Here is a 13106-nt window from a genome sequence, read left to right as displayed (position 1 = left end):
GTAAACAATGAATTAATCTGCATGGACTTAGAAAGATATGTAATACATATTGGACAAAACATTTCCTTTTTTGGTAGAACTGTATATCCATGGCACTAAAAAAAAAAATATAAATCCTAAGTTTGTGCACAGAGTTTTATTCCACACCCGTGACAAATGACCGAATGTTAAATCTAGATCATCCAATGTTTTAAAAGTGTGCTTCTTGCGGTGTTAGCCTTTTGCTCAGAAATGTAAAAAAGATAAAACTTCTCTTTTCTTCCCTGCTACATTTTCATCCCTGATCATAACACAAAGTAAACTCAGCTTTGACCTAAGAAACACCTCAAGGCATTAAATTTTCAACAGGCAATGTCAGTGTTACATTAAACAAGAACTCCTCCAGTTTGCTGCAGAGCTGGGATTTGAATAAAACGTTCAATGTTAACAAACAATACACACGTTTGGCACTTTGTGTATTAAATGGATCAAAGAGATTTGATAAGGCACAATACACCATTTGTACAGACCTGATTGAGTTAATATAATATCAGCAAATTTTACAACGAAATGAATCTGTTTCTTTTCTTTGTGTTTAAAACCAGCACAGATTACAAATTTTAATGATCTGAAAATGTTTGGTATACAAAATCATGCTTATTTCAGTATTAGCAAAAACACAAGAAATTTTTCAACACAAACACCCAGCTGTGTCTATTTTAAAAGCAGTTCAATGACAGCTTGCACTTATGAGCATGCAATCAGCTAATTTCGCTTTTTTTTTCTTCTGTGTTAATCAACACTTTCCTTCCTGCATATCAGAGTACAAATAGTATAGTTACTCCACATCAGTAAATGTTTACGTAACCTGTCCTTTCTCAAGAATCTGGTTACACCGAATCATTACATGCTAGACCGAGTAGGAAAACGCACTGGGCCCAGCCACCCTAACGGGATCCTAGTGCACCATAATGACACATATTAGTTAATGATCATCATAATCATAATAATATGCAGGAAGCTTACCTTTCCTCTTACCCTTTGCCATGGTAGAGTCATATAATATCCTCCTCACTGCACTCTTCAAGAAATCCCATACATTGACTTCAGTGTTGAGAAACGAAATAATTATAAATTTTCATTATTTAAAAAAAACCCAATAAACTGAATCTCTAAAAAAGAAAAAAAAAATCCAAAACCAAACAACAAACAAAGGAAAACAGAGTGGTTGTTGATCATTAACTTGTGTGTGTGTGTGTCAGTAGCAACCTGTTATGAAATTGGTTAAATAAATACAATTGTGGTAAGGTCATTCGAGGTTAATCCAATGCACAGAGTTCATGCCATCCCCAATTGCAATTGTTTATTACCGGTCCATTTTACTCGTCCTCGTTATTTACTCTCTGTTTCTTACACTCGCTTTTCCTCCCTCCCTCATACATACACAAACACATATATAAACCGCACGTCTGCACAGAACTACATTCATCGCATGGTGCTCTAACCTGAATTTCCTTGGGATAAATGGTTTTATCTGGGGTTGAGCTGTATTGTTTCTACGGAGCATCTTTTCCTGCAGCACAAACGCGAAGCAGCTCAATGCGGTGCTGGAGGTTTGCCCCAGCTCTGGTCTGAGTGCCATCAGCTCTCTGTCCATTACATGTCTCCTTCTTCCCAAGTGAGAAAGCTGCGCGATGTATTTCACTTTGTTTTCCGCTCGATTTTTTTGTTCCCGTGCTAACAGTAAAGAACGATATGCTGTGCACGATTAATGCCCAACCCTTGGGTCCCGGCAGAGCGCCCTGGGAGGCAGAGCCTGTATCAATGACCGTGTCTGCCCGGGGAGAGCGGCGATGCCGGACCCTTCCCTGCCCTGGAGCACCCGGCCCGCCGCCCGTCCTCTCCTTCTCCCGGGAGAGCTAAACCCCGCGGGGCTCAGCCCCCGTGCCAGGCCCGGCCCGGCCCGGCAGGACCCCACAGTGTCCATTTCTTGGGCTACCAATGGCAATATTTATTTAGCACGCCGGGCCCGCGGCCTGGTCTCGGCCGGGCCGGCAGCGCCAAGGAGGAGGAGGAGGCGGACGGGCCCGCCTGTCCCGGGCGGCCGCGCAGGGGAAGCGGCACCGAGCGGGAGCGGCGCGGGGCTGAGGGCGGCGGGACGGGCAGGAGAGAGCCAGGCCCGGCCCCGGCCGCCGGGACACAGGGCAGGAGAGAGCAGGGCAGGGCAGGGCAGGGCAGGGGGCGGGCGGGCCGCTCCGGCCGAGCCCCAACTCACAGTCCGGAGAGCGGCGGGCACGGCCCGGGCGGGCCGGAGACCACCCCGTCTTCCCCCGGCAGGCCCGGGCACATCCCGCCGCCCGCGTCCCCTCCGGACGAGTGTTTTGTTTTCTCCCTCGGTAAAATAACAAACAGAATTGACCGGGCCTGGGAAAATAAACTCGCCGAGCGACTTCGGCGGGACCCGCAAAGTAGTACCTCCGCCGCCACCGGTGTGCCGCGGCCGCTTCACCCACCCTGCCTCCCACCCCGCCTCCTCCGTCGCCAGAGGAAGGGGCAAAGAGACTGGCGGCAACTCGAGCCCGCCGGAGCACCCGGGGGAGCGAGCGGGCGGCCGGGCCGGGCCGGGCCGGGCGGGAGTCGCTCGGGGCGGGGGGATTTGTGCCGGCGGAGGCGGCCGGGGGGGCGCGGGCGGGGGGCGCGCACGGCGCGGTGATGCGCCCCGTGCCGGTATCCGTGCGCGGCGGGAGCGCGGCGGCGCGGGGGCGGGGCGGGGCGCGCGGGGCGGGGCGGGGCGGGGCCGGGCGGAGCGGCGCGCTGCCATTGGCCGGCGGGCGGGCAGACGCGCGGGCACGCCGCCGCCTCTGATTGGGCGGCCGGTGGGAAAGGTTAAACCAAAAAATGTTTTACAGCCCCGGTGCGTGCCGGCAGCTCTGAAATTAATTGCGGCCGGGGCGGGCTGTATCGCCCGTCTGCCTCGCTCCGCGCCGGCCCGCCGCGGCTGCTGCTCCCTCCTGCCTCCCCCTGCGCTGCCGTGCCGGGGGAACCGGGCACCATGAAGTAGCTTTTTTTTTTTTTTTTTTTTTTTTTTTTTTTTTTTTTTTTTTTTGGTGTGTGTGTCTGCTGTGTTTGTGTGTTGTTGCGCCTTTTTTTTTTTTTTTTTAAGGTTTCAGAGGGTTTTTTCCGTTTTTACCTTTTTTTTTTTTTTTTCCTCCGCTCCGACTCGGTTTGATTTTTTTCTCTGCTCGGTGATTATTATTATTACTATTATTTTTTCCCTCCCCGGCGATTCCTGTCCGTGCTACATGACTTGCCAGCGCTCGAGACTGCGGTCCGACTGCGCTGCCGCCGCCGCCGCCTCGGCCACCGCCACCGCTCCGGCCGCCGCCTCCTCCGCCCTGCGCGCAGCTCCCCCCCAGACTAGTGTGTGATGTTGGACATGGGAGATAGGAAGGAAGTGAAAATGCTGCCGAAATCCTCCTTTAGCATAAACAGCCTGGTGCCCGAAGCCGTCCAGAGCGACAACAACCACAGCGGCCACAGCCACCACAACAGCCACCACCCCCATCACCACCACCACCACCATCACCACCACCACCACCCGCCGCCGCAGCAGCCCCAGCGAGCGGCCGCGGCCGAGGAGGAGGACGAGGAGAAGGGGCAGCACCTCCTGGCGCCCCCCGCCGCCGCCGCCGCCGCCTCGGGCGCGCTGGAGGTGGCCAAGGCGGACATGCTGGCGGCCAAGGGCGAGGCGGGCGCGGCCGCGGAGATGGAGGAGAAGGAGAAAGCGGCCGAGGAGAAGAAGGGGGCGGCCGAGGGGGCCAAGGACGGGGAGAGCGGGAAGGAGGGCGAGAAGAAGAACGGCAAGTACGAGAAGCCGCCGTTCAGCTACAACGCGCTGATCATGATGGCCATCCGGCAGAGCCCCGAGAAGCGCCTCACGCTCAACGGCATCTACGAGTTCATCATGAAGAACTTCCCCTACTACCGGGAGAACAAGCAGGGCTGGCAGAACTCCATTCGGCACAACCTCTCGCTCAATAAGTGCTTCGTCAAGGTGCCCCGCCACTACGACGACCCGGGCAAAGGGAACTACTGGATGCTGGACCCTTCCAGCGACGACGTCTTCATCGGGGGCACCACGGGCAAGCTCCGCCGGCGCTCCACCACCTCCCGGGCCAAGCTGGCCTTCAAGCGGGGCGCCCGGCTCACCTCCACCGGACTGACGTTCATGGATAGGGCAGGATCCTTGTACTGGCCTATGTCCCCCTTCCTCTCCCTGCACCACCCCCGGGCCAGCAGCACTTTGAGTTACAATGGGACCACGTCCGCCTACCCCAGCCACCCCATGCCCTACAGCTCGGTGTTGACTCAAAACTCCTTGGGAAACAACCACTCCTTTTCCACGTCTAATGGGTTAAGTGTCGATAGACTAGTCAATGGAGAGATACCTTATGCCACTCATCACCTCACAGCAGCGGCTCTGGCCGCCTCGGTGCCGTGTGGCTTGTCAGTTCCCTGCTCCGGCACCTATTCCCTAAACCCCTGCTCTGTAAATCTCCTGGCAGGACAGACGAGTTACTTTTTCCCCCATGTTCCTCACCCTTCAATGACTTCTCAAAGCAGCACTTCAATGACGGCCAGGGCAGCCTCCTCCTCCACGTCGCCACAGGCGCCCTCCACTCTCCCCTGTGAGTCCTTAAGACCTTCTTTGCCAAGTTTTACAACGGGACTTTCCGGAGGACTTTCTGATTATTTCACACATCAAAATCAGGGGTCTTCTTCAAACCCTTTAATACATTAACATCCATGGGATCAGACTGTAAGTGAACATTTTACACACGTTTGCATTGTAAATGATAATTAAAAGGAAAAAAAAAAAGCAAAACAAAAAAGTCCAGGTATTTTTTATTAAGTCCCCCATTTTCTGTACGTTTGTTCAGTCTTTAGGGTTGTTTATTATTACACCAAGGTGAGGAGTGTCAGCAAGGTGCAATGTGGGGAGATTGCATTGTAGACTATGAAGTTTGGAAGACAAAATTATAGTAGAATGTGTATCTAAATAGTGACTGCTTTTGCAATTTTTTACTCAAATATGATGAGTCTATCACTAAATGCCGCCCGATTCTCCATGTTTGCAGTATTATAAGTTATCATGGATATGTCGGTGGGTGCAGACCTTGAAAGAAAAAAAAAAAAATACCAAACCACTAAATTTATGAAAACTATTAAAAAACCCTGAAAACACAAATTGTATTTAACAAGAATTATTACTGAAAAATGCCCAAAATCTACTTTTGGCCATTTATTATTTTATTCTTTTTCTTAACGAATTGCTTTTTTTTTTTTTTTTTTTTTTTTTTTTTTTTTTTTTTTTTTGTTCATTTGTTTGTTTGTTTACTTTTAGACCAAAGATTGGGTTTTAGAAAATGCACTCAGTGTACGAAGTAATTTAAAAAAAAAACAGCAACATTATTTCAGTTTGCAGCACTGCCCGTTCAAATGAATCAGAAGGGGACAAAATTAATGATTGCCTTCAGTTTGTGTTGTGTATATTTTGATGTATGTGGTCACTAACAGGTCACCTTTATTTTTTTTCTAAATGTAGTGAAATGTTAATACCTATTGTACTTATAGGTAAACCTTGCAAATATGTAACCTGTGTTGCGCAAAAGCCGCATAAATTTGAGTGATTGTTAATGTCGTCTTAAAATTTCTTGATTGTGATACTGTGGTCATATGCCCGTGTTTGTCACTTACAAAAATGTTTACTATGAACACACAGAAATAAAAAAATAGGCTAAATTCATATATACTTGATAGTTTTTTTGTCTCTTTTATTAACCCTAATGTGGCTGAGGCTTTGAAGTTACGGTGAGATCAGGGAGCTGCTTATTGCACAGTCCACCATTTTTCATATGCTCCTTTCTTTCTCCCTCCGCCCCCTCCCATGCTGGCTTTAACTGCAGCATTTTCAAATGTAAAGGATCAGGGTATTTAATCAAACACCATGACCACTATTTTGATGTCCATTTTGGGGCAGAACTCTTATAAAGTCTGCTTTAAAATTGTTAGTAGGAGGTAGGGTGGCTTACTAAGATCTGACTCACGCTGAAAAGGCTTGACATTGCATATGTATGCATATATACATACGTACATATACAATTTAAGTATATAAGCACACATTGGGAAAAAAAACCCAAGGTGCATTATTGTGTTGGTACGTGTTCTTCCTGCAATCTCTGAAATGCATTCAAAGACTTATTCTCCTGAAAGCAATTGATTTCTTCTCTATGCTGACTCGAGCTATATTAGCAGAGGATGCCTATGTGTGCGTATATACACACACATATTAGCTACCGTATGATGGTTTGACCAAATTTAGCCAGCTCTGATATGTGTGTGTATAAAATCTAACCCTTATCCTAAGGGAGCACCCTTGGGGGAGTATCTGGGCTGTGTGTATGTATACCCTTGCCATGGTGCGGGCACCTGGGCTGTGGGCGCTGTGAGGTAGCGGTGGTTTTGGCAGGGCTGTGGCTGCGGCCCTGGGCCGGGCGGGCAGCGGGAGGTGAAGGCGCCGCCAGCCCCTGGCAGGGAGGGAGGGAGGGAGGGCGGGACACGTGACACCGGCCCCGCATTCCCGTGCTTAAACCTTTCAGGGGCTAAAAACAGCCCCCCAAACAAACAAACAAACAAACAAAGCATCAACAAACCCGACCTGTACGGATGCGCTTAAATGTAAAGTTTGGAGAAGGAGCTTTTTCTCCCCTTCCTGCTGCAGGCCGGTAACTCACCCAGGCTCTCCCAGGAAATCTCCCTTGCCCGGAGAATCCTGCCATTAGTTTCGAGGGGGCAACGCTGCTTAGTAATTTTAAGAAGCGTTTAATCCTTGAAAGAATTGGTGTCTTGATGAGTTTAAGGAAGCCTATAAAGGCCACAACTCTTGAAAAATAATTAGAAAACTTGTGCAAAAGGTTTAGGAACTAATTGGATCCCGCGGTGAGTCCGCAGAGGACAAGTTGTTCATTTGTTACGTTTGTAGCCTAAACTGAGCTCTGCAGCAGCGCGATAAATCGGCCACTGCTCACAATAGGCCCAATGAAAAATAATCTCTAGGTCGGAGATGTTATCGCAAACGCTTTAAAGAGCTTATCTTAGAAAGACAGAAAAGAGGAAGAAAAAGAGAAAAAAAAAATGCCGGGGGGCTGAATAAAGAAGCAATAGAAAATCTGAATTCTTGCAAACAGTGTATTTGTCGTGCTGAAAGAATAAGGCGAAGAAGAGGGAATCTCCCGAAAATAAGTAATATATAAACAGATGCAAACAGAGCTACAGGAAAGAGCGAGAAGTGAAAGGTTACGGATGAGAGATGGGACACCCAGCTCTGCACCGTGTGGGGGAGAAGGAGAGAACTCTCTGATATTCTTAGCTTTCACTCTCACTCCTGCAATTCAAAATTAATCATCACTATGAGAAAACGATTGCTTTGTTTGGGGATGGAGAGATGATACCACCAGTCGGAAGTTCCTGCCCTCCCCCATTTTCTTGACTCTATTGTCACTAAAACAAGTGATGCAAAAATACTAAAAAATAAAACTTTTTCGGAAAAACTATCGGAAATAATAAAATGCAATAGGTGTGATTAAAATTCTTGAAGCCTAGATACTCCATTCTGTTTACTAGTGCCTAAACAACTTAAAAGAGCAACATCTGCTGCAGCTGACAAGGAAAATGATTTATTTACCACTTGCAACTGGTTGTATACTGTAGGAAATCCAATAGCACCTACGTAAAGTATTATTTTGTTTGCAATGTAAAAAAAAAAAAAAATCTGCTGTCAGTGTACTGAAAGGAGGAAAGAGACAGATCAGGTTGGAGGAAAGCACAATCTCGCCATGTCAGAGTTTGAGGTTGGCTAATAAGCATTAATTAGATAAGCGTGATGCATAATAATTCCTGCAAAGGGTACCCTTGATGTGTGTCTCTCTAGACTTGGTTTAAGCCAGCATTCGCTCCCAGAGCTCTCCTTTGGGCTCGGTGTTGCAAATTATTGCCTAAAGAGTTCAGGTGCCACAGACTTTTCCCTCTTTCTCTTACACCAGGCGCTGAGCTGGTAATTTATTCACATTTCCATACACGCTACCAGGAACCAGACCATTTTTTTTTTTTTTTTTTTTTTTTTTTTTTTTTTTTTTTTGTAAAGGAAAAAAAAAAAATCTAAGCCAAACCAAAATTAAAATAACACCAATAAATCGCTAAACTTGTTATGGCTCATATCAGGACTGCTAAGCTCCCAAATATGTCTTTACCTTTGCCTGCTCCTCAGCCAGCGAGACCCTTTTGTTCGCTCAGGCTGATCTTTGCACAGGCTCGCTCGGCACTCAATTCGAGGTGGTGCCTTGTTTGTTTTTCTTTTTCTGTTGCTTTATTGTTGGGTGGTTGGTGTTTTTTTGGTGGTGATGGGTATTTTGTGGTTTGATTTTTTTTTAATTATTTTTTTTTAAGGGGAGGTGGTTTAGCATACAGTGTTTCTGCCATCTGATACTTGTTTCCGCCGTGGTTTATGTGTCAAATCCTCAAGCTAAGCTTTTAGGATTTTTTGAACATGCACATTTCTAGAATGATGCGGTGTTTTAGCGTCGTTTCTTTAGCGTTTCCTAATTTAGAGTGTTTGTGGGGGCCGGGCGGTCTTTATGGAATTAAGGAGCTATTGTTATATTCTTAGTTGATGTTTGAGGTGATTAACTTTGCTCGCGTAGATCGTAGGAGAAGAAATCTGCTCATCAAGAAACATCCAATTACGACTTTAAGGCTGCCTTCGCAAACATGTTTGAAGCATAATAAACAGTAACTCGAATTCTCAACGCGATATTTGGCTAGCCAATTTTTGTCATATTTTAATATCTTCCTTTTGTTACAGTAAAATATCATCCATTATGTGGAATGTATTCTTACGAAAGAGTTTAAAAGAAAGTGAACAAAAACGTAATTTGACTTAAATGGCACAAAACCTACTGTTTGGGGGAGTGACATTTTTTTAATCTGATACTTAAAAAAAATAGTTTAACCGGGACGTCATTTTGCTCTTTATAACTTCTTCTGATGATTATTAAGATTTATGTCAGAAATTATGATTCAGGTACACACCCCCTCAGCACTTGTGTTAATATGAGGTCTCAATCACCATGTATTCAGTATTCAGGCAAGCAAAACTCCCACTGAACTCCGCTTAGGTTTTGACTGAACCACAGCAGAGTTTTGCTTAAGAAGGAACACTGAGCAAGACTCCTTTTATTAGCGACTTTATTCTTTAATTGTCGTTTTTTCCCTTAGGATGGGAGATAAACAAACAAATAAAAGTCTGCCTGTAGATAATCACCGCTATTGCACTTAATGGTGTGACCGCGAATAATATGTGCACACACATCTTCCAAATTCAGGGATGGGCAAAGACATGTATACATGCATATAGACACACACAGACTGCAGAGGTGTCTATCCATTGCACTAAAACCTGTAACAGCTTCTCTGCTTTTCTGTGCACCTCAGGGTTCTTGTGTTTAACACCACCCCACCCCCTCTTCCGCCCGTGCTGAAGGTGCCTGGGTAAATGGGTCAGAAACTGCTGGACAGCCGGGTTAGGGAGAGGTGAAGGTGAAGATCAATAGAGGTTTTAGGGCTGGCTGTATCTGTTGTGCTGGGTTTGTGTGACTGTGCCCAGAGGGCGGAGTTCCTGCACATTCCTACCTCACCGGAGAACCTGCCCTCAACTCCACTTCAGCTACTCCAAAGAGATGGGACCCTCCAGAAGAAACCTGCCCAGCAATCCTTCCCGCCACAAGGGTAGGTGCACTTCAGGAAAATCTTCCCTGGCTCTTATCCCCCCAGGCAGATCCGTGTGATATGAATGGATGGAGATGACAGACTCCTGTCTAAACGCACAGTTTCCCCGTACCCCCGATAAGCAGCTCGCCCGTGCAACCGAAGCACAGTTTCAAAGCACCAGTTCCACCAAAACTGTGTGTGCCTAATGTCAGGATTTTCGCTCTCTCCTTTTTTTTTTTCTTTTCGGTCTCTTCCTCAAAGTGTTTCCTCCCCCGGCCTTCCCCCTCCCCCTCGAGCTCTTTCGTTTCACTCGGTAAGTTGGAAGTTTCTTCGGCGGTTTAGCAGTTCTTGCGGTTAATCTGTAGATATTTTAGCTTGTTTCGTTACCGTGCTTTGTTTGCTTGTTTGCCACCAATGTCAGAGAAAGTCACACGGCTGCAATGTTGTGTTTGCCTTTTTTAAGATGCCAGGAGAAACTGCCTCTACCTGCAAGGAAGGCGCACGATGACACTTGGGGAGAGGAGTCCTCCGACGGCACCGGGTGAGTGCAGATTTTACTCCTCTTTTACACTCAGGAATCAAGTAACTTCACGCGCGATTTTTGCCCGCTGGTACCAGAATGGGGGAGAGTGCTATTCCCGCAGATCCCTCTGCCTTGTTGGTCACAGCACGGAAATATTACCGGGGATAGGCAAAATTCCCCTCCACCACTCATGTCGGGAGGAAATTTGGTCATTTATCCATCTCTGCTACATGAAAGACGATTTTAGCATGGCGGGTATAGGCGGATTCTGTAATGAATTATTTCTAAAAATTCTGAGCTTGTCATTTGAGAAAAAGCTACAGGCTTATCGCACCTTTCAGGGTTGTGTAAAGGCTGCTAATATCCCTAAATTTCCAGGAAAGCGACTAAATGCCAAAAATTTGGGGAGATGGAGGAAAGAGACCTTGCAAAGAGCCGTACTGAGCTGGGTTTTGCTTTGAGTGCTCCAGCGGAGAAAATACGCCCTTAAAAGGGATCACGGACAACGTTCATGTTCATGAGAGCTGCAGACACTTTCCCTTTGTCTTCCCACTCCCCAAATTCCATGACTGCGTTCTGTGTACGTGGACATTTACGTGCTAAGATCTCGGACTAGGGGCGGAAATTGAAAGGACCGATAAACCTGATGTGCTCAGTGCGCTTATCCTTGCGGGGGGGGGGCAGGCGCTGCTGCGTGGGCAGGACCGGGCTGGGCCCTCCGTGGACCCACTTGTTCTCCTTTTGCTGTGCTGATGTGGCGGAGGGGAAGAGCCACGGCTGCTGTCCCAGCCGGCGGATGACTTTGCTTCCTTTGCTCCTGCCATTTTTGACCTCATGAAAATAATTTTTTTTTTTTTTTTAATGTACAGCGAGTTGAGTTTTCCAGGACGCTGCGCTTGGGACAGCCCAGCGCGGGGGTGGCGGTCCCGAGCGCTGTGTCTGTGGCACGGAAAAGCCGAGAGCGGTGCGGAGAGACGGGCGCTCGCACACGCTCAGCACTCGCGGGCGGTGATTTGGGACAGCCCCGCCGGCGCGGTCTGTGCCCGGGGCAAACCCGCCCGGGGACGGCCCCGCGGTGCCCGGCCGAGCTGCCCACGGCTCTCACTGCGGGGAGCGGCCTCGCACAGCGGATCCCCGGGACGGCGGGGCCAGCTCTGCCAGCGCTGCCAGCCCCGCGGCGCTTTCCCGGCCCAGCCAGCGGCCGTGCCCGCACACGCGTGTCCGCGGGGCCCGAGCGGCGGCGGCTGCGCCTCCCGCGGGCTGGGGGCGCTCTTGGCCCGCGGGAGAGCCGGGCCCGGGCACCGGCACCGGCAGCGCTGCGCCCGCAGACCGCGGCTCCGCCCGAGCCTCTCCCGCGGCCCCGCAGCCCCGGCCGGCCGTAAAACCGCGGCTTCAGGCGGCGTTTGGGCTCGCAGGGCCTGAATCCGCGCCGCTCCCCCCACTCAGAAAGGAGGAAAGACCTGGAGTGTCCTTCTCCCTGCAGAGTTAGCGTTGCTGTTTTCTAGCTACCGACAAGACAGATGTTGCCCGAGGGAAAGGCGTTCAAAGTCCTCTTCCCAAGAACTAGTCCGAGATGCCCCGATCCAGTAATGGGATTGCTGAGCGCACCTCTCGCTCCGCTGGAGCAAAACAAACCAGGGAAAACTTGAAAAACAAAGAAAATAATTAAACTGCCAAAATAAACAAATAATCAAAGCAACTAGCAGCAACATCCCCTCCTCCCCCTCTTCAATACCGTGTAACAGAATACAGTATCAGGCCAGCGAATTAGACTGAAAGCGAGCGGATTTGCTGCTCTCACTCGGGGAAATGAATGCAAAGTCCATTTCAAAGAATTATCTCTAGGGAGTCCTCCAAGTGTATTTGGGGTTATCCGTGATTTGAGAGGAAAGACTAAACGAGAGGTCTCTGAGAAAAGCCTGCCATTGTCACCCTAGCCTAAGGTGAGTAAAGCATCCCTGTAAAGCTAGCTGCACAGAGCTGCTTAACCTCAGCCCGAGAGGTGAAACCTCTCCTCGCCCGGAGCCGCCTGACCAGGGAGCCTCAATTTCCAACTACAAAGGCGGCACGAAGCCTGGGCTCTCTTGGGTTGATTTTTTTTTTTTTTCCCCCGCGGAGGGGAATTCAGAGCTCTTTACAAATGGTTTCGCAGAGGCATCTTTTACAGGAAAGTAGAAAGACGTGAAAGGAGCTCTTCTCCTTCGGGGCGCTCCGGGCGGCTCTCCCTTGGCGGTGGTGGAGGAGCAGGGTTTGCAGCGCCCGGGCCGCGGGGGACACCTCGCCCACATCCCCGGTAACTTGGGAACTCCAAGCTGAGTGTTTGCCCTGCACTGTTCGCTGGTGGAAGGAAGAGAGCCTCTCTCCTTCGCCTCTCGACCCCACACCCCCACCTTGCTTGCTTTTACTCAGAAATTATCGCAAGTATTTAATATTAGCTAGTCTGCTAAGTTAATTAGATCCAAGAGGAGACACATACCTGCCAAAAATCTGACCGAGGCCTGGCTAGAGAGTAAAAAAGAGGAATCCCTTTTCAGCCTCAGAACACAACCAACCAACCAACCAACCAAAAAAAAAAAAAAAAAAAAAAAAAACCAAAAAAACAAACAAACAACAAAAAAAAAACCACCAACGTTATATTCTCATTAAAAAAAAAAAAAAAGTAATATTCTCATTGTGAATTGTAGCATGTCCCAAAAGTCTGCAATACTTTCGTAGATTAAATACAGATAATATTCACTGGTTACCAAACTGTTCTTTTGAATCAAAAAATCTTGGCAGT

The 13106-nt window shown here is 48.5% G+C and overlaps 1 protein-coding gene across 1 annotated transcript; it reads left to right on the top strand.

Annotated features, from left to right (window-relative positions):
* The first annotated feature begins 2805 nt into the window (after positions 1-2805).
* Positions 2806-4947, top strand: FOXG1 (forkhead box G1). The gene is given in 3 exon segments (XM_083863824.1): positions 2806-3652; positions 3654-3675; positions 3678-4947. Coding segments are annotated over 3 exon segments (1371 nt in total). The 5' UTR covers positions 2806-3406; the 3' UTR covers positions 4781-4947.
* The last annotated feature ends 8159 nt before the right edge of the window (positions 4948-13106 follow it).

Source organism: Zosterops lateralis, assembly GCF_965231275.1.
Source record: "Zosterops lateralis genome assembly, chromosome: 6".
NCBI lineage: Eukaryota > Metazoa > Chordata > Aves > Passeriformes > Zosteropidae > Zosterops > Zosterops lateralis.
This window is presented reverse-complemented; position numbering and strand designations above follow the sequence as displayed.